Here is a 21588-nt window from a genome sequence, read left to right on the forward strand (position 1 = left end):
ACCCTATATCACATTTTGAAATCGTGACTGCAGCGCCGTCATTGCGACCGCTGAGTTAACTAAATTTAAATTTGTGGATTCCATTGTTGTGGGATAAAGTGTGGGTTAAATAAGATTAATACCTTTGGAAAACCCGAAAACTAAATTTCTTCGACTGTAACAAATAATAATAATAAAATTGAAAATAAAAAAAAAATTGAAAAAGTTTTTTTGTTTTTTTTTTGCTAACGCAAATAAAATTGGTAAAGTTAATTAAATCAATTTCTTCTATTAAACGATAAATTAGGTTGTTTATTGAATTGAAAAAAATGGCGTCATTTTATATTATAAAACAGGCATACAGCTAAGACCTGCACGCTGAAAAATAATATCCAGCACACAACAACAATATTCATTAGGCGGGCATTGTATGATCCTCAGATCAATATGCAGCACACAACTAATGTTCTATAATCGTGAAGCTGTTCCCGATTTCTTCGTCTGGGGTGCATATATGAGTTTTCCGTGTATTTTCTCTCCTTGGTTGACAAATAACTATTGCCACTCGAGTCGAAAATTTTGACAGATGACATATACATTTTCAGGGATTCTTTTGAAAAACAGAATACCGAAATCGAACGCATTTTCTAGTGGAATTTTTACTTTCCACCTAGACAGGACTACGCCCTAGAAACCAAAACATCTTTCAAAAAAATTCTTCGAAACTTGTGTGGCTAGTGGGATGTGATCCAAAAACGAAAATTAGCACTTTTCTTACAGAAATTTCTCCAGTTACACTAGCCGTACAAGGTCGTGTGGGGTGTCATTAGAAAGGTAATCACACGTACTATTGAGCCGAATGGAGACTTATTGGTTTTAAAATCCATCCACAGTGAAATATGTGCAGTTCATTACCTTTCTAATGACATCCCACACGACCTTTTACGGCTCGTGTAACTGGAGAAATTTTTGTAAGAAAAGTGATAATTTTCGGTTTTTGATCACCTTTCACCAGCCACACAAGCTTCGAAGAATTTTTTTGAATGTGGTTTTGGCTTCTATTGACCTTCCTCGATTTCGGTAAGCTGTTTTTCAATATAATCCCTCTTTATATTCTTGACTTATTGCTTATCTAATAAAATGACGAACTGCGTGACCTGACCTCTCCAAACTATACAGCTTTGGTTCAAATAGCTTTGTAATGAGAAAGTGCGTCAAGCACCAAAAGAAAGTCAAAAAAGTTTTATTTTCATACATTCGGTGATTCTGTTGCCAATTGTTTTGAATAACTATGTGAACGTAAATTGGGAGGCTGTAGCCGTTACAGCATAAAATGGTTCCTCTACAATTTCATTCATGTAACATGTTGATCAGTTTGTTATTATTACTATAGACCATATGAGCTACAGCAAAGCACATCGTAAAAACTATGAAAATGTAAAAAGAAGAAGAAAGCGACGTTGACATTTCAACAAACCAAAACAAATAATTTCCGTGCAGCGATAAAATTCAAGTTTTCAAATTGAGGAAAATGTGAGAAGACAATCCAATTTCAGAACCACAAAAATCAAAGCACCTAAATAATGGGATTCCTCGGCGACACAATTATCATATTCGTGTCTCAGGTAAATCACTCAATTCACCGTTGGTCCCGTTCCCGTCCCATTTGTATGTTAACCATTTGCCGTTTCGTGTGTATTTTTAGATTTGTTTTTTTGCCGGTGGTTGGATATTTTTTGTCAAGCAACTTTTCCGCAACTATGAAGTTCGCCACGTCTCGGTGCAGCTTATTTTTTCGATCACATTTGCATTGTCGTTGACAATGTTCGAATTGATCATTTTCGAAATTGTTGGATTGCTCGACTCTAGCAGGTAAGGCATTTTTTGCGTAATTATTTTGAGATTTCGAGACGTAGACAAAACATCGACTCGTGATTTGACGGTTGGTTTAACTGTTGATTGTATCAATAATGTAGAAGTAAGAACACAAATCATCAAGGCGCAGCACTACTTCTAGCATGAACATAGAAAATATTCGGAGACTGATGAAATAACAGTGTTCGTTTTGTAAAGACAAATGAGTTGTCGTCCTGGTACGACTCAAAACATGAATAATCCTAATCGGTACCTTTTATCACTAAAGCCTCTAAATTTGACAGCAGCTGTCAATTCAGTGTTCATGCTAGGAGCAGTGCTGTGACCAAGGAAATCTTTTCTAACTCTTTGGATCAATTCGTTGACTTTCTATTTTTAACTTGCTGTGGTTCGGGCGTCAATCCCAAAAGATCCCTAGAAGTCCAATTCATTTTTTATTGCTCCAAAGTTAACCTGTTTGTATCAAACACCTAAGCGAACGAATAGTCATATCAAATAACACAGCGCCTCTATCTGATTACAGTCGATACTTTCATTGGAGACTGGGTCTAACTGCGCTACTGTTCATGGTGATTGCGTTGATACCGTTCTACATTGCCTACTCGAGTATCAGCAATATTAGAATTGGTAAGTCATCCACAATGTTCCTCTCACCACTTTTCGATCTAACGGCAACGCCGTTTTTCCAGTGCCTTCTCGTTGGATCAAAACACTGTCGGTACTCACATGGTTCGTGTTTTTATACGGTTTTTGGCGAATCGGCGACGGATTCCCACTGTTGAGTGTGTCGCAAGGAATTTTTACAATTGAACAGGTTTCGCTGGTTGCTTCTATTTTGGCCGTAGCGATCGACTAACGCATCTACAATTTCAGGCTGTTTCCCGAATCGGAGTTATCGGAGTCACGGTGATGGCTTTGTTATCCGGCTTCGGTGCAGTAAATTATCCGTACACAAGCATGACGTACTTCATTCGGTAAAATTGACCTTTTTTCGTTTGCCTTGTGTTCCCTTGGCTAAAAACTGATCCGATTTAGGCCGGTGAGCCAAAGTGACGTAATTCTGTTGGAACGGCGACTAATGCTTACGATGGATATGATTTTGACAAAGAAAAAACGAATCGCAATTGACAAGCGACGAAATAAACCAGCGAACACGTCCAGTGGATTGTGGGGCATGATAAGCAGTGTGACTCAGCGGCCACCGGGATCCGAGAGTAGGTTCACAGTTGTGTCATTGCTCATCCATCTCATTTACCTGTTCCCCTTCAGACATCGGTCAACTGAGATTAGAAATTTCCGCACTGGAGGAACTGTCGCGTCAATTGTTCCTCGAAGTTCATTCACTGCGAAATATGCAAGAGCGCCAACGCTGGGCGACCACATTGCAGGGGAAATACTTCAATGTGCTGGGACATTTTTTCAGCGTGTACTGCATGTGGAAGATTTTCATATCGACGATAAACATCGTATTCGATCGGGTGGGAAAGAAGGATATGGTGACCCGAGGTCTGGAGATCGCCGTCCACTGGTGTGGATTCGAAATGGACGTGGCGTTTTGGAGTCAACACGTTTCGTTCATATTGGTCGGATGTATTGTCGTTACATCGATTCGAGGCTTATTGCTAACGTTGACTAAGGTACCGCGTAGCGTAACTTGAACGACAAAATCGCTAATTCTCTCCCACCTTCCAACAGTTTTTCTACAAAATTTCGTCCAGTAAATCGTCCAACATCATCGTCCTGGTTCTCGCTCAGATTATGGGAATGTATTTCTGTTCGTCGGTGCTGCTGATGCGAATGAACATGCCGTCAGAGTATCGTGTCATCATCACTGAAGTACTGGGCGGGCTACATTTCAATTTCTATCATCGTTGGTTCGACGTAATTTTTCTGGTCAGTGCGATTACCACAATCGTCGTACTGTATCTGCTTCACAAGCCACCCCATTCAGACGCCATGGACAATTAAGCGACCAAATACATTTCGTTGATGCAATTCCCCACACTAATACGACCGTATAAGTTTACAGTTTGTTGATCCCGACACAAAGTGAGTATTTTGTTATTCGTTCCATTTTGTATCTCTCGTTATGACCTTAATGTAAATAAATTATTGATAAACATTGCTGGAGTGGAATTTCGATGGCGACTTGAACGAAGAAAAATGAATTTCATCATGCCACAGTGGGGCAGTAAGTGTAATATGTGCTCGGGAATCTGCTCCTCTACACAAATCATTGAAAGACAGTTGGGAATTAAAAGAGTCCGTAAGATGATCTAGAAACGTTCTAAGATGAATCTAAGAAAAAGCTTTAGTTTGTACTTTGTTGTGCATGAGTGCGGTTGTTCAAATAATGGCTATACTTGGTAATCGGGAAATGAGACCGGAAATCGGGAAATGACCGGAAATCGGGAAAATGACCGTAAATCGGGAAAATGACCAGAATCGTTAAAATGACCAGAAATAGAGAAAATGTCCAGAATTCGGGAAATATGGAAATTATCAAAAAAACGGAAATTCCCTCCTTTCAATCGAGATCGAGAATTGATTGAAAAACTAGAAAATTGTAAAAATATCGAAATGACTGCGAATAGAACAGGAATTAAATTGATTAGATGGTAACAGGTGTGTATATAACGGGAAGGGAATCGAGATCATCACACGATTTTAGATTTAAAAAAATTATTCCCTTGACTGAAAGTCATGGGTCTTACGAATGATAAACACTCTAAAATGTTTGTCACACAATGTCCACTACTATGATTGAAAATACATAGAATGTCTGACCAAAAACCTTAAATACATAAAATGTTTGTCACACTTTGTTCATTCCTTGGTGCCACGATAACTTGAGTAATTCTAAATGGATTTCCAAAAACTTTTTTTATCGACGAGGAATTAAATTCCTCAGATCAAGTTCGAAGATGGGCTATGAAGGACCGATGATCTTAAAGATATTCCCAAAAGAATTTTTGTCTCGTCGCTTGATGCCACGATAGCTCGAGTAGTTTTCGACAGATTTCCAAAAAAAATTTTATTCGACGAAGAATTAAATTTCTGAAGTTAAGTTCGAAATATAACAGACGGGTGATCTTAGAGATATTCTTAAAAGAATTTTTGAGTTGGCGCTTGATAACACGATAACCCGAGTAATTCTTAACGGATTTTCAAAAACTTTTTAGACCCGTACGAAGTACTGGGGACTTATAGGTTTACGCATACGTTTGTAACACGTCGAATTGGAATCCCTGAGTAAGGGGAAACCTATTGTGGTTGTCTAGAGATGCCAAATCAGTGAAAAAAAAATGTCTGTCTGTCCGTCTGTCTGTCTGCACGATAACTTGAGTAAAACGCATCCGATTTCTAAAATTCTTTTTTTCCCCGTTTGGTATTATCAAAAGACAGGCTAAGTTCGAAGATGGGTGATTTCGGATCGACCTCTCCGGAGCTGGGGCCCAATAAGTGCCTAAGTGTTTTTCGACGATATTTCCGGACAATTAAACGCAGGCACTAATTTTGAGAAAATGTTTTCCTAATTTTTTCAATTTTTTCAAATTTTTTCAATTTTCCCAAATTTTCTCAATTTTCTCAAATTTTCTCAACTTTTTCAAATTTTCTCAATTTTTTCAAATTTTCTTAAATTTTTCAAATTTTCTTAAATTATATTTTGTAAGTTCAATTTAGCATTAAAACCAGAAAAATATATTAATAAGTCTAAAAAATAAGATTAGCAAACATTCTTTGAAAAAAATAATCTTCATTTAGCAAATTAAGTGGTCATAAAGTAAGGTGTTCCATATGAATTACTTTTTAAATTTTTTGTTCGTTACCCGGGTCGAACGAATTTATGTCCCTGAAGTTAGTACAAGATTTCTATCTCAACTTTTTTTAAAATCTTGATATATCATATCAAAAAAATATTGATATGGGAGACCCCACAAAAAATTTCTTGGTATACCAACATTTTCGGCTATGGTATGGTGGATATTGATTTATCAACATTTTTCGCTTCCGTAAGATTAATTTGTTACAAGTAAATTCACTGCAAAATTACAAAGCAAGTTCACTCCGATATTATTGAGTTATAGCTCTTTCGATTCGTCGTTCAATTCAAGCAAACAGGTATATTTTATATGATATATCCACTTGGGGTGTAATTTTTCTAAATGTCATGTGATGTCAGGGGATGGTCAAAACCGAGGTCAAAACACTTTTTTAGCAATTACTTGAGCAACCATCAGTTAAAGCGCGGTCAACTTTCAAATAGAGCTGTGCCACTACAGCATTATTGTTTTGATGGGACGACCATTGGTAATGGTAGCTGACCTCAAAACCTTGAAAAAAAGTTGACCTTTACCACTGGAATAAGAGAGTAAATCGGAACCACATCCTATTTTAAAATAGTCCTTTTTTACATTATGTCACCGTAAAGCGTATGAAGGATATTTCTACTCCATAACCGACGGGTGCAGATCCTAAGGTTCTGAAAGAACAGGTTAAGACACCCACGAAGGCGGTGACACACACATTTCGACAAATATATGCTTTTTATTGAACAGACTCATTACAGATTGTTTGAAATGTCAACTTGAAGAAGAAAAGAAGTTTTTATAAAGTTGACATTTCAAACAATCGGTAATGAGTCTATATAATAAAAAGCATCTATTAAAATTTGTGTGTCACCGCCCTCGTCATCAACTCAGAAGTGTCTTAACCTGTTCTTTCAGAACCTTGGCAGATCCAACCAATCGGTTCGGAGGAACACTTAAAAAAAATTGATTTTCATGTATTTCATCTGTTGCAATTAAACAAAAGTGTTTTGACCACCCCCTGATATCACATGACATTTATATACACATTACAACCAAAGCTATAGAACGAGCTATAACTTGATAGCCGAAAATCTTGATATATCAAGATACGGAGAACCACAGACTAAAATGTTGGACAAACTTATCAAAATAAGTTCATATAAATAAGAAACGAGCCATCAGAACAGTCGTAGCATTTGCTGCGACTGAGCCCCGTATGAACCGTATAAACCCGTATATCTATTGTGTTACGTAACCCTAGTGTGTCTGTCACCCTATATTGACCGTAAGCCTATTGGGCCCGTAAACGTAGTTAAAGTAAAATTATTATGAAACGTGTACATCTTAGAAATTGGGCATAGCCCAATTACGAAGCCCTGTACAACGTTCCTTTCAAATGTAAAGTTCGGTGTTCGATTACCTTACAAATAAAACAAAAATTAGGAAAATTGGATGAAATTTACTCGAGTTATATGCAAAATACACTTTGGGCCATATAGCCTTTCACTTCTAGTGTACTAACTCCTCTCTAGTGTACTAACTAAAATTAGTGCCTGATTAAACGTTACACTTGTAAGTGATACGTCAAATAAAAGGTATTTACAATAGATTATGGATATGACCACTATTTCACAGGACTCTCAATGATTGACGCTGTCGGCAAGTCGGTCACTTCTGTCAATTCACCGAACAATATTTTCACGGACAATGTGATCGAAAATTTAATTTCCTAACAAATGATTTGGATTTTTAAATTTCGTATCTCAAAAGACCGACTCGAAGGCAGTGCCATCACTGATTTTTGCGGTAGTGACGATAACAATTTCCACAATCTATACCGATCGACAACAAAAAAGTTTATGGAAATCGGATGACCGACTCGTGAGTTAGAGCCCTTGGTGTGAAACAGACACAGGGCGGCAAGCAGTATTAGATAGGTACTGACCGTACCAATCAGGGAAAAAAAAGTTTATGAAAATTTGTTCTCCGGAGCGTGAGCTAGGTCTCTTGGAGTGAGCTCTTATCTGGCTACTCGGCCGTACAGTGAACGTGGAGTATTTTGTCAATATCTCGAGAAAATTTTGACCGAATTTCATGAATTTTTTTTTTGTTTGAAAGGTATTAACGAATGTAAAGCGTCGGTAAAATTTCCGGTCTCCTAACAAAATGGCTGCCGGTGGCCATATTGGATTTTAGTAAAATTGAAATATCTCTGGAAAAATGGTACTTAAGAGAGTTTCTGTTAACATAGATGGAATTGGTTATGTGTGTGGGGTGCTTCAGGCATTCCATTTATGGAGACATCTATATATAACTATATACAGCTATATTGAGCTATATACAGGCATATAGAGCTATATAATAGCATATTCATCTGTGAAATGTTTATTTATAGTGAAATATAGGTAAATATAGCGGTATATAGCTGTTTAAATAGGAATTTATGAAAGTTGACTTCGTACGGGGCTGTCTATATTGCCTCCGGCAAAGAGTGGATAATGTAAGTGATTTTAAAGGAAGAATAGTTTTTCAGCAGAGAAGAAAATGAAGTAAGAGAAATGAAGAGTTTCACATTAAAGGCTTTTGATACGAATAGGTGTTTCGTACGGGTCGGCGTTAGCTATGTTTTTTTTATTCGAAGGGGAATTAAATTCCTGAGGTTAATTTTGAGGGTGGACTATAACGAACGATTGATCTTAGAGATATTCCCAAAAGAATTTTTGTCTCGTCGATTGATAGCACGATAACTTGAGTAATCCTCAACAGATTAAAAAAAAAAATATTTTTCGATTAAGAATGAAATTCGTGAGGGTAGCCAGATCATCTGACTATATAGTCTACTTATCATACGGAGTAATTTTCGACAGTTTTCCAAAAACGTGTACTGAAATTACTCGGGCTAAGTTCGTTACTGGAAATACTGGCGTAATAATCCGTGATTTATTCAAGTAATAATCCACAAAAGTTTAAAATTATTCAAGAGTTTAGCAAGAAATACGTCCTCATTACAGCGTCTTTCAGCAGACATGGTAATATCGAAGCATCTTTTGTTTGAAAATGTAGAAATAAGCAAGGTTCAGAACCTTGGATATAAGTTCCCTTTGTTTATTCTGAAATTTGATTTTCAATTAAAAAAAATATGACAAAACAAGACAAAGAGCTACTTTGATCAAGATGAATCTATGATATTTTTGTAACAATTACAAAAATCTATTGAGAAAATACCAGTCAGTCAGTCAAGGGACCTGACCCACTCATAAGGTAAGGCCTATTTAAGTCGAATCAACAGAACGCTATAATTTGTAGCCTAAATTTGTTCGAAAAATGCTATATTTTCGGTGATAATTTCGTACCCGCGTCCTCTCTGGAGAAAGTGGGACCATCGTGTTTTGTCAAAATGTGTTGGCTTTGAGTAAAAATAATAAATGTTTGTGGTGGTATAACCTGCTACGAGAACGCAATTTAGCGTTCTGTTGATTCGTCTTAAATTAAAATTCGATTACTGGCGGAAATAACATACAGATATAATTCAGGGGCGGATCCAGCTTTTGTTCTGACTCGGGCGGTTAGAAGACTCGGGCGATTTTCGTTTTTAAAATTTCTTTCCATATAAAAATCATCTTCTGACCCCCGGCGACCGCACATAATTCTATTATCGGCCACGTGCAAAACTGCTTGGGTCTTTCTTCTTGATAAATTCAGACATGATTTCCCCCAAAAAAGTGGGAGTAAAATGCATCAATTTTGACGCCATTTTCCTTCTCCATTTCTCATCTATTTTTCATAAATGAGAAAGCTACATTCAAGTACTTCTGATTTCAGCCGTCCAGCCAAGATTTATGTTCAGGAGCCGAAGATATGGCATGGGAAAGTCATGTGTGTCCTAATACGGATTTTGTAGGTTTTTTTTAGATCAATAAAAGACATGTCAACTGATTTCATCATAAGAATGTAATTTTGGTGGGTTTCGTTTGTTTCTTTCGTTTTATTTGTTCCACACGCATTCCACCACATAGAAGTAGCGTTTGTCTTTACGTTTTTTCAATTCCACACGTACGCATTATGAATAAAACGACAATCTTTACGCTTCTTTTGTTGACAATATGTAGAACGATGTGGAACAATTAAAACTGTAGAATGGTAACCAATTACAAACATTAATTGAGTTCAGTTTAGCTATAATTTGGGATATTGGTTCCAGTGTTTCTTGCAAAGACATTTCATCACTACTTTCCATCTCCTTCATCTTTTGTTCAAGGATTTTAGAAAGTTCCACTCTAGTGACGTTATCGACGGTTTCCTATTGAAAATTACAATTTACTTTTTATTGTTCCTCTACTAATTAAGGAGTCACTCATCGACAATGATGTCAAGTTCTGCCGGTCCCACATTCTAGACATTAGGCAATTTTTACTCTTTTTCTTATGAACCGTCCTGTTCTGTTACCTAATCATCATCGGAATTCAGAACCAGAAAAATCGTCTGAATTATCTATCTATAGTTATGTAGTTCTAGGATAGGGAAGACGGTTGTCCACGAAGACGTCACGATGAACATTTCCTATGCTTGGCCACATAGGTCGACTCGACATGAATAGGACAAAATTTGAACTTACCTCACTAAAGACGCTGCGAACTTTTCAAATTAGGAGCAGGACAAGTCCAGTTGAGTTATCATGAAACGATTTTAATTTTTAGACGATTCGCCAGTTGATTTCTATCTATTTGATTACGTCCATTCGATTTTGATTTAATTCCTTTCTTTGAAGCATTCTTGTCCCCCTTCGATGACTACAGCAGAATTAGGGTGGAGGCGGCAGTCTCCGGATACAGCAGAATTAGGGTTGACGCGGCATTCTCCGGACATGTACCACTGTAGTTGAACACCTTTTGTTCTTTCATTGATAAACGTAAATTTTAAGTGAAAGGGCTGTCAAATCAACAGAAATTTAGACTCGGGTTTTGAAGTGTAGCATCACAGACGAAATGACACTAAGAAGTACGAAAGTGACATAACTTACAATTGATGTTGTCGGATCTTTTCCTTCATTTGATCGAGGTATAAGAATTTTCAAGAGATTGGATTTCAAATCTTTTACTTCAATTTTTTTGAACATGCTTCCTGTTGTACGAGTCAAAATTTCTATATTCTTGGAATGCTAATACCAGCACATCAGAAATAAATGCCAGAACGATTCTATCTGAAAGGTTACTAGAGTGACCGACGTGTTTCTATAGAAACCCTTGATATAGATCGTTCTGTTCAGAGCTGTAGGTTTCACCAGTTCGTTTGAGTTCATTGAAACAAACTGTCCTCATGAGAATCGTGAGAATCTCATACACAGAGGGAATGAAATTCAAACAATTTATTCGTCCATCCACAAAGCTTCAAATACACTTTTCATTAATAGCGCGTACAATTTAGAAGGAGGGTAATAATTCTAATAGTACTGCTGATTGAAGATCCTGCATGAAATTATTCACTCTAATGTAGCACATACCTTCACCGAACGCAACAAATATGACAGCACCACATGACATTACTGTTGACATAGAGATCATAGAGACCATAGGGTCGTAACGGAAATATGAGCCGAGTATGGGAACCATTGATGTTATGGAGACAAAGGCAATGCTGACGATTTGCCAGTATTTACAGCACTTGTAGGCAGCACTAGCTGTGGGTTCCTTCAAGATTTATGATTGTTAATTTGTGAATGTCGTGTAACTGAATATTTTATCAATTTTACCGATTCAGTAGCTTTGATCAGTTGCTTAGCTGCCCATATACGGAAACTTAAAAGCACGACAAAAGTTGGTATAATAAGACGCCGGAACCATTTATCATCGTCGCTTGTTTTTATAATGTCAAATGCAGTCAGTACAACGAAGCAAAATAAATAAAACAACATGCAGAACGTGACGTCCTGAAAGGTTTTGTTGACGAATTATTTTAACTGCACACGAAAGAAACAAATACCTGCCTTTTGTGACGTTCCAATAATCTTCGCACTTCTGTACCATCGAGAATTGAGGTAGTTCGTCATATTGATGCGGTGTGTGAACGCTAAAATCAATTGAAGTTTTATTGGGACCAGAACAATGGCAAAAACATTTTGTAATATCGACAAGTCGATTGGTTGATACGGCTTTGAAAAGACAAATTGCACGAGGTTAACGAAATTAGCAACTCTGAGTTAAGTTTATCATCAAAGCGATTATTTGGAATTAAGTGATGGGCCTGGCGACTTGTCGCTTCGTCATTTTTCATAATCGTTCTCACTTGACTTTATTCAAAATTGATTAACTTACTTGTCAATGAAATAAAAATCTTCGCGTTCTATAAAACTCGGATGGTACAACTCGTTTCAATATGATGCTAGTTGGCAACGTGACAATCGAACACTGATGATCGATTATTATGGGTCGAGTATGTACGTACGACCCATTTTCGTTCTACTTTTTTATGATAAAAGATGCAATATCTTCTACATGCCTGTAGGTGTGCAATTAAGGGAAACAGAGGCGTTTCACTATTCATTTAAGGAAGGCTGGAACTAATTCGATTTTCTCAAGTTACTCTCTGTATTTAATCTGAGTTTTAATTTCACGAAACAGGAAAGGGCAATCAAATTCCATCGTAAGGTTGCGTCAGATGATTCACTAATAAAACATAGATCATCTTCAAGGACGAATGAAATGCCGTGTCCACGTTAAAGAAGTCTCATCCAAATGAATGAATGAATGAACGAAACATTTTACTACTTTTAAATAAGGTTACGTCTGAAGGTACCGTAACTTATTGAAGATGATCTATAGCCTCAACGCTTTTACGAACTCATGCTGAAATTTCACTGCTGCTAACTGTACCAAAAAATGCTATGTATTTGGGCCTAGAACTAAAACTTTGTGCGAACTCTTCATTTTGCAGGAGCTAGGAACACACTGCATTTTCCAATTTCTGTTGAATTCAAAAAAAGTCACCGAATTTTCAACATCACAACGCCATTGTCAAAACCGTCGTAGTGCAGCAATACTATTGTTTACCAGTATTGCTGTCAGAAACTGTAGAAGTAGAACCTGAAGGACCGTTGTCTCATCACTCCACCAAGGGTAAAAAAGCTTCATCATAAAATTTAGAAATTCCTCTTTTTAAAATCTGCGAATCCATCTGTTTAACGGACAAAATTGGAACTGCAGATAGGGTGCTATTTAAAATATTCGATTTCTAACTACTGATGGCCGGATATTTCTAAAGTTCGCTGAGGATTTTCAATGGGAGGTGAGGGAAAACAGGAAAAGTGGGAAAATACGCAGTTTTGCTTGCTTTCTCGTGAACAAAAGCGATTTTCTTAAAAATTTAATATTTCATTTCGTCGGAAAACAGCGGGAAACAGGCAAATACGCCGTCTATATTGAGATTCAAAACAACAAAATATTATGAGTTTTACGTTGTTTACCTCTGTTTTGCGTAAAAACGTTGTCGCGACTAACCGGGAAGTGCTGTAAGAATTTTGGAGTCAAGTTCTTGGAACAGTGTTTTTGTCTGGTTTTGTTTTGAGTGTTTTTCACTAGTTTTTCAACTATATCTCTGGATGTTTTCGTTCAAAAATATTGTGCGATACATCAAATGAAAGGGACGATAAAATGATGTTTATGTTGAACCGGTGGTGGAAGCGATGTGAACCAAGAATACAACCGAGCTTATTATTGGAAATTTTAGTTCGGAAAATTCGGAAAAATTCCGATATTTCTAACAGAGTTGGCCCCAAGTAAAATTCCCAATAATAAGCACTGGAATACAGCCACAAATTTACAATTTCTACTCATGTGCAACCTTAGCCGCTTTTACACGTTCTGTGGTATAATTCTTCCAGAAACAGTAATTGAAATTCAAACTTATTTATTCGCCGAGAAAATTTCACATTCAAATTTAACGAATATACTAGGTTCATGACAGTAAAATTTAAATCGAAAGGACATCACATAAATAAATAAAAAAGTAAAAAGTGATGAAAATAAAATGTCGTAAAATTTACGCTCTTCCTAAACTTTTAAAGCCATCGCTGGCTGTTGGCCACATTGCCTATTGTTATCAAGATCCAGCATGAAACGATATACGATGTAGTGGTTGCATACACCGGTAAAAATTTGCCAGGATTGACAGCGTTTGAAGGCATCATTAATTTCTCTTCCCTGGAAGAATGATTTCATTAATAAACCATATCTGGTGGTGTGCAACGGTATATATTACCAATCTCGTAGCTTTGATTAGTTGAACAGACGACCATAAGTGACCACTTAACACTAGAACGAATATTGCTGCAACAGCATACAGAGTCCGAGGATATGCTAAATCCGTTATGATTCCGTGAACGTTCATGAATTCGGAGATCATAGCTAGCATTACACTAACAATTATTCCAAGTATTGAGCCAATCTGAAATTTTTTTTCCATTTTTACAGAATTCTTGGTTAAAATAGAACCGTTCCATCTGAACATGAGAGAATTTGAAGCTGAAATCAATTTATTGAAATTCCATTTATTTTAAGAGCTAATGGTTCCAACAGAGTTAGGATTAATTTGGAAACCTTACAGTCAGAAGCAGTGAAAATTCAGCATGAATTTGCCTCAGCTGTTTTTCTGCTGATCCACACAAACAATCAGTATCAATAAACAAGCATAAATAGTTGGTATTGTGTGTGTTGCCTCTGACTGTAACCAGAAATCAACGGCTATCTATCAAGGTCAACTAGTCAAAGTAAATGTTCTGTCGACCTAGTTGTCGTTCCTTAATTTTTCCTAATTAATTTATCTTCGGGTGTTTCACATTCATAAATTAAGATTGGCTCACCTAGTTTGTGTATATTACGTAGGTGGAAGCACGGGGTTTCAGGGGGTTTCGAACATTTAGTTTTTTCATGTTGCAGATATTGCCTTTTTCACAAAGTATAATCAGCGTAACCTTCGTAAAAAGAATCTTGAATCTGACAAGAGCACGCGTGCCAACGTGTAAAAAACAAATGTTCAAAACCCCCTGCTGAACCGTGGCGATCCTCTTGTCAAACGGACAGTACATAAACAAATTCCATCATTTATTAGATTCAAATGTCAAACTCTTACACTTACATGCCAATGACAAAAAAATTCTTCGCGTTCTCTAAAATTCAAATAACACTTCCAATGTAATTGAATCGTCAAAATTATTGAGATCAAACACGTTGTTCACTTGACAATCGAACACAGATTGACGACTATCGATCGAGATTGTACGGCCCCTATTTGCTGGAGTTTATAGCATATAACCATATCTAATTTGTGTGGACGGTGTGGATGTGGATACACAACAGAGGCGTTTCACGTTTCTTTTATCGCACAAACGAAAGGCGTCACGGTGCGGTTGCATTAATTTTAACTGAGCATTTCGATGCACTTTTGATATTTTTCGATATTATTAGTCAGCTCGGAGCCCTGAACAAGGTTCCACAAAAATTTTTGATTTTCATCCGTATTTTCGGTGACAGTGGTGCATCGTCCATCCTGTCTACAGAGAGAGTGGAGGAAAACTGGTTGTGGTTTCAATCGATAGTGCCTGAAATTCTAATAACAATTGCACAAAAATGTGGTACCCTAAGTGCAAGTGAAGCCGACAGAGACATGCTAAAGTTGAAAAAAACGTGATTTTCAAACAGTCATAGAGGCGTGGATACTTGAGGGATGAAGCTAATAAATAGTTCTAGCAGTAGAGCAACATTTCCTCTACTAATGACCAAAAAATTATTTTTGGAGACCAACTACATAAAGGCCGACAGTAGCTCAAAGTTTTTCCCTCATATTTGGTAAAATTTGCAGGTTTCAGAGGTACCTGAGACGCACTTATTAAAAATTTTTGTAATTAAAATGGTTAATTCTGAAATGCTGGAAGTCTCAGCTGTCCATCGACACCACACATGCAATGACTCATGTCAACAGTGCCGATATGTTGCTTGAATAAGTGAAATGTGCTTCCACAACGAAATTTTGTGCATGATTTGAAATATCTATATAAAAAGCAAAAAATCGATGTTATTTTGCTTTTTTCGTTGTTCCTATAACTTTGTTTATCAAACAAATCATTCCAGCAGTGTTTTCAAAGACTTTTCAAATCAAGCACAAAATTTCGTCGTAGAAGGACACAATTCACTTATTAACGCAACATATCGGCACTGTTGACATGAGTCATTGCAAGTGTGGTGTCGATAGACAGCTAAGACTTCCAGAATTTCAGAATTAACCATTTTATTTACAATAAAATTTAATAAGTGCGTCTCAGGTACCTCTGAAACCTGCAAATTTTACCAAATATGAGGGAAAAACTTTGAGCTACTGTCGGCCTTTATGTAGTTGGTCTCCAAAAATAATTTTTTGGTCAGTGGTAGAGGAAATGTTGTCATCCCTCATGTATCCACGCCTCTATGACTGTTTGAAAATCACGTTTTTTCAACTTTAGCATGTCTCTGTCGGCTTCACTTGCACTTAGGGTACCACATTTTTGTACAATTGTTATTAGAATTTCAGACACTATCGATTGAAACCACAACCAGTTTTCCTCCACTCTCTCTGTAGACAGGATGGACGATGCACCACTGTCACCGAAAATACGGATGAAAATCAAAAATTTTTGTGGAACCTTGTTCAGGGCTCCGAGCTGACTAATAATATCGAAAAATATCAAAAGTGCATCGAAATGCTCAGTTAAAATTAATTCAACCGCACCGTGGCGTAGGATAATCTGGCACACGGGACACTTATTCCATTCGGTCGTTTTTACAACAAATTCTCTTGTAAACTGTGAGATTATTACTGCTTTCGGAATTCGGAAAACTATAGTCGCTCGAGGCCGTAGGCCGAGTGTGACAATTTACGCCGAAAGTGCGCCTTCTATTCAAAACATACCGCATAGCGGGTCATTTTAACGCTTAGTTTTTGAGATTTACACGACATTAGCCTTATTTTGTCTTACTGTCTCTTGAACATATTTCAATTTATGGTGCACTTATGGAGTGAATACACATCATGTGCCTAAAATTACATACATACGTGTAGGGAAATGCTGTTTGGAAACTATAACGGTCAAATGTTACATTGTGTAATAGATTTTCAGACCCGTACGAAGTACTGAGGCCTTATAGGTTTACGCATACGTTTCTAACACGTCGAATTGGACTCCCTGAGTAAGAGGAAACCTATTGTGGTTGTCTATAGATGCCAAATCAGCAAAAAAAAAGAATGTCCGTCTGTCCGTTCTCTAACTTGAGTAGAACGCATCCGATTTTGAAAATTCTTTTTTTCCCGTTTGGTAATGTCAAAAGACATGCTAAGTTTGAAAATGGGTGATCGACCCCTCCCGAGCTGGGGCCCAATAAGTGTTTTAGGGTTTTTCGAAGATATTTACGGAAATTCAAGCGTTACACTTGTAAGTGATACGTCAAATGAAAGGTATTTACAATACCAATCGACAAAAAAAAAAGTTTATGGAAATCGGATTACCGACTCGTGAGTTAGACTACTATGTGTTAACCAAGGACAGGCCGCGAAGCAGTTTTTGCTTTAGGTCAGCCAAATTTGAACGGATTTCGACTGTTTGTGCTTTATAAGATAGGTATTGACGGTACCCATCAGGAAGTTTATGAAATTTGGTTTACCAGGCCGTGATCTCATATCCGGCTACTCCCGGCTACTCGACCGCACAGTGAACGTGGAGTATTTTGTCAATATCTCGAGCAAACTTTGACCGAATTTCATGATTTTTTTTTGTTTGTCGGTACTATTTCCGGCCTCCTAACAAAATGGCTGCCGGTGGCCATATTGGATTTTAGTAAGTGAAATATATTGGTAAAAATGGTACTTAGAGGGTTTCTGTTAACAGAGAAGTAATTGGTTTTGTGTTTGGGGTTGCGGGCATCCTATATGTGGACATCTATATATATTTATATACAGCTATATTTAGGTATATATAGGCATATATAGCTATTTTGAGCTATTTAATGGCATATTTATCTGTAAAGTCATCATTTATAGTAAAATGTAGGTAATTATGGCCTTATACCTTATAGGATTTTATTAAATTTGACTTCGTACGGGGCTGTCGACATTGCCTCCGGCAATTTCTTTATGCATGATAACAAGGCAAAGAATGGACATTGTAAGTGATTTAAGGGCTCATGGCTTTTCAGCAGAGAAGAGAATGAAGTGAGAGAGATGATGAGTTTCACATTAAAGGCTTTTGATACGAATAGGTGTTTCGTACGGGTCGGCGTTAGCTATGTTTGTACAGGAATTCCAGCAATGAATTGACAGAAATCTAGTACATTATTTTGTTGCTTTTCTAGCACATTTCGTCAAGACCTTTTCCCATTAGTATTATCGTCAAGACCTTTTCCCATTAGTATTATCGTCAAGACCTCTTCATCTGTAATATTTTTTGTCAGTCTGTTGATAAAAGAATATGAGATCGATTTTGTACATTTTACCTTCCAAGAGACATATCCATTTGTTCGAATATAATCTATGACTAAATTATCAACCACTTACCCGGCGAACGTTCATGAAGTTTTCTGAGAATCGCTACAGATAGTACGGAAAAAAATTGCGAAAATTTTACGTGAAGTACATCCAACCTTTCATATTTCCGAGGGGGAAGCACCTGATCTGCACCTGATCTGCACCTGAACTCATTTGCAACTCTTCTGCACCTCATTGTGACTCTTCTGTGTGATGGTCCCGTAGGATATTTCCTATTCGAAACACTCATTGTGAATAAGTGCTTCAGAGGAGATAAATTCACTCCGTAAGTGCGCCCTTCACTTCAAAACATAGCAAGTCATTTTAACGTTTAGTTTTTGACATTCATAATATGACGTTAGCGTCGTTATTTTGTGCAACTGGTTGTTGAACATATTTAAATTTTTGGCGCACTTACGGCTTGAATTGGCAAAAAAAGTAGTAGGTTTCAACATACCCACAAGGTGACTTTAATAAAATTGCCGACCTCCGGAATTCTCAGAACTAAAATCTTCTAATCGCGAGATAAACTTAAAAATAACACGAATCCTTATCAGCCAGACAAACTTATACCGAAATTGATAACAAATTTCATTATAATAGGCGAGCCCGCATAGTCGAACGACAGTGTTGCTTGTCGAATTGATTTGCAATGATCCGAAAGATAGTAATTGTTGTTACGCTTATTGTGTGGCAAATTCTATTATTTGTTTCGGCTCACGAATTTGCAGTAGGAAGTTTCTACACGGAACCACCGATTCCTCAGCAGAAAAGTACTAGAACTCCTGAATTGGGATTTGTTACGCAACGATTGGATAACTTTGATCCAGCCAATAACCAGACATGGCAGATGGTATGTGTGCAGTGTGCACAGAAGTATTTGATTTGCAGTTGATTTATTTTGAACAGAGAGTTGACAACAGATGGTGTTGCTTCCCCGGCGATTCGGAAGCAACGCCATCTGTTACCAACTCTCTTATTTGCAATCAATTTTGTACGAATTTCGTGTAGAATATTAACATAAACATCTATTACTTATTATGTAATGGGTACTGGACCGTAATTGAATGAAAATCAACTGCGAATTAATTATGCTACCTGCTCTGTCTATAAGGTTAGAAAGGTCCGATTAGTAATTATTTGCAGCGATACTTTCGCAATGACGAGTTTTTCGCTAGTGGAGGTCCAATACTAATTTTCGTTGGTGGTCAATGGGGAATTTCAGGTGGCTTACTGCAGGGCGGTCAAATTTACAATATCGCAGAGGAGCTAAGTGGTCAAATGTTTTATACGGAACATCGATACTACGGTTTAAGTCGACCAACACCGTAAGTTTTGCTTATGATGGTCGCAATTCCATTTATCAATACGAAAGAAAATTGCAGCGACGTTTCGGTGGAAAATATGAGATTTTTGACCAGCGAACAGGCCACAGCAGATTTAGCTTATTTCATTGAACACATCAGACAGTTACATCCAGAATATCATCAATCTGAAGTAATTCTAATAGGAGGTGCATATGCAGGTAGTATCGTTACATGGACTCGGCAGCGATATCCACATTTAGTAGCTGGTGCGTGGGCCAGTAGCGCAACAGTGTTGGCAAATTTTGAGTTTATTGAATATAATGAAGTCGTTGGCTCGGCTTTCAATCATCTTGGAGGAGAGAATTGTTTCCAACGGTTATCTGGAGCGTTTAGTCAGGCAGAACAATTAATTTCGGAGGAGAATTTTACGGAAATTTCGAATGTATTTAGGATTTGCGAGAATATTAACTTCGATGATCCGTATGATGTGATGGAATTCTTCACTATATTGTTGCAGCCATTGACCAGGGTAGTTCAATACCACAGGTGAACACATTTTGTCGTACATTGTACACTGTAAATACTGTAAACACTGTACACTGTAAATTTAACAGGGATGGTGACATCACAGAAGTGTGTGCATCACTATCAGAAGTGCCTGCAGAGAGTGATATTCAGGCGTATGGAAGATGGTTTATTCGAAGAGTTTTGGGAGAAAATCCGCTACCCAATGACTGTGTAGACTTCCATTTCGAAAGTGACATTCAATTACATCGTAATATCTCGTGGGAATCAACAGCCGTCCAACGAAATGATAGACAATGGTTTTTCCAAACTTGCCGTGAGTTTGGATGGTTTCGAACCACCGGATCAACATCGCAGCCTTTCGGTTCATCGATCACGATTGATTATTATCTGAAATTTTGTAGTGAAGTGTTTGGTGACATGTAAGTTCCTTCAGTTCATGGAATCTTCGGTTGTAACGAACCAATATTCTTAGCTTTACGGCTGACTTTATACGGCAAAACATTCGTCGGACTAATGTTGCGTATGGAGGCTTGAATCCCGGAGTCAAAAATGTTTACTTTACACACGGATCAATTGACCCGTGGCATCCAATAGGAATATTAACAGATTTCAGTCCAGACTCACCGGTTGACATCATACCAGGTACTTGAAACGAACTAGTGTCGCAAAACTCTAGCCAATTATTTTCCATTCGAAGATGCGTCACATTGGCAAGATCTTGGCTCAGATGAACCAAGTGATAGTGCTGAGATTCGTGCAGTCCGTCAGAGGGCAACTAATTTGATAAAATTGTGGAGTGGCCTGGCATAGAAATGCTCGATTTTTGATTAATAAAAGATAATTGAACTCCGTCATCTGCTAATATACACCTTGGCTCTTCATGTAATAGGCCACCGTTAATTTTGTTTAAATGCAATTCAGTGAGCGAATTCAACACTTACACCACATGTGTGAAATGTCATACGAAAGTATTTTATCGCACTAGTGTGTTTAAGGATTTGCAAGGCTTTTTTCGCACTCAGTATCATATATTCATTACATTATGACGTGTTTGGGCTTGTGCACTTTAACCATCAAATTACAGCAGAACAGTAGACACAACGCAAAATGGCATACATTTTCTGTTTGGATTATTTGCTCACTTCCTGTCTCCTAATCTATACCTTCGATTTTATCGTTTCTTTTGCAATGAATGAAACTGTAAGCCGAAATGATAACTTAGATGTGGTTGCGAAATGAGCCGAAGGTGAGTGAAGCACTTAGACAAGCCGAAACAATGATTTAAGAGCCAATACGTAAGACTTTTTACATGCGGTGGTGAGTGCATTTTCATTGTCACAAGCCGAGATCGAAAATGCACTCTACCGCACGCTAGCTTGTAAAATGACTTTGCTCTCTTGACATGTTGAGTTCCATAAAAAGAAAAAATTACCGAAGAAGGGTCTCCTTTTAGTGAATTTGTTTTTAATCTTCCCTCTGATGGTCAGCTGCACGTTGTTTGATCAATCAATCAATTTTACCGAACGTCAGGGTTTAGACATGAT

At 37.4% G+C, this 21588-nt stretch overlaps 2 protein-coding genes and 1 long non-coding RNA gene across 3 annotated transcripts; 2 read left to right on the plus strand and 1 right to left on the minus strand.

The window, feature by feature from the left end:
- Nucleotides 1-1429: 1429 nt before the first annotated feature.
- Nucleotides 1430-3979, plus strand: LOC119083499 (Golgi pH regulator). Its single transcript, XM_037193218.1, has 8 exons — nucleotides 1430-1604; nucleotides 1685-1851; nucleotides 2378-2481; nucleotides 2544-2668; nucleotides 2728-2828; nucleotides 2890-3068; nucleotides 3124-3491; nucleotides 3550-3979. The coding sequence occupies exons 1-8, from the start codon at nucleotides 1563-1565 to the stop codon at nucleotides 3820-3822; spliced, it is 1359 nt and encodes a 452-aa protein (XP_037049113.1). The 5' UTR covers nucleotides 1430-1562; the 3' UTR covers nucleotides 3823-3979.
- Nucleotides 3980-10983: 7004 nt separating this feature from the next.
- Nucleotides 10984-12130, minus strand: LOC119083524. Its single transcript, XR_005088884.1, has 4 exons — nucleotides 11978-12130; nucleotides 11646-11732; nucleotides 11416-11592; nucleotides 10984-11353 (listed from the first exon to the last, which is right to left on the minus strand). It is a non-coding gene; the product is annotated as an uncharacterized LOC119083524 (long non-coding RNA).
- Nucleotides 12131-18813: 6683 nt separating this feature from the next.
- Nucleotides 18814-20898, plus strand: LOC119083522 (putative serine protease K12H4.7). Its single transcript, XM_037193241.1, has 6 exons — nucleotides 18814-19062; nucleotides 19356-19537; nucleotides 19595-20062; nucleotides 20131-20463; nucleotides 20517-20686; nucleotides 20742-20898. Exons 1-6 carry the CDS (start codon nucleotides 18862-18864, stop codon nucleotides 20852-20854), a joined length of 1467 nt encoding a protein of 488 aa, XP_037049136.1. The 5' UTR covers nucleotides 18814-18861; the 3' UTR covers nucleotides 20855-20898.
- Nucleotides 20899-21588: the final 690 nt, after the last annotated feature.

Source organism: Bradysia coprophila, unplaced genomic scaffold, assembly GCF_014529535.1.
Source record: "Bradysia coprophila strain Holo2 unplaced genomic scaffold, BU_Bcop_v1 contig_687, whole genome shotgun sequence".
Lineage (NCBI taxonomy): Eukaryota > Metazoa > Arthropoda > Insecta > Diptera > Sciaridae > Bradysia > Bradysia coprophila.

What these genes read in the sequence shown, in the direction of transcription:
- LOC119083499 (XM_037193218.1), top strand. Translation starts at nt 1,563, where the DNA reads ATGGGATTCCTCGGCGACACAATTATCATATTCGTGTCTCAG. An exon ending in TATCAGCAATATTAGAATTG is followed by an intron (nt 2,482 to 2,543) that starts GTAAGTCATCCA and finishes CCGTTTTTCCAG; the next exon opens with TGCCTTCTCGTTGGATCAAA. An exon ending in GAATTTTTACAATTGAACAG is followed by an intron (nt 2,669 to 2,727) that starts GTTTCGCTGGTT and finishes CTACAATTTCAG; the next exon opens with GCTGTTTCCCGAATCGGAGT.
- LOC119083522 (XM_037193241.1), top strand. Translation starts at nt 18,862, where the DNA reads ATGATCCGAAAGATAGTAATTGTTGTTACGCTTATTGTGTGGCAAATT. An exon ending in GGTTTAAGTCGACCAACACC is followed by an intron (nt 19,538 to 19,594) that starts GTAAGTTTTGCT and finishes AGAAAATTGCAG; the next exon opens with CGACGTTTCGGTGGAAAATA. An exon ending in ACCGGTTGACATCATACCAG is followed by an intron (nt 20,687 to 20,741) that starts GTACTTGAAACG and finishes TTCCATTCGAAG; the next exon opens with ATGCGTCACATTGGCAAGAT.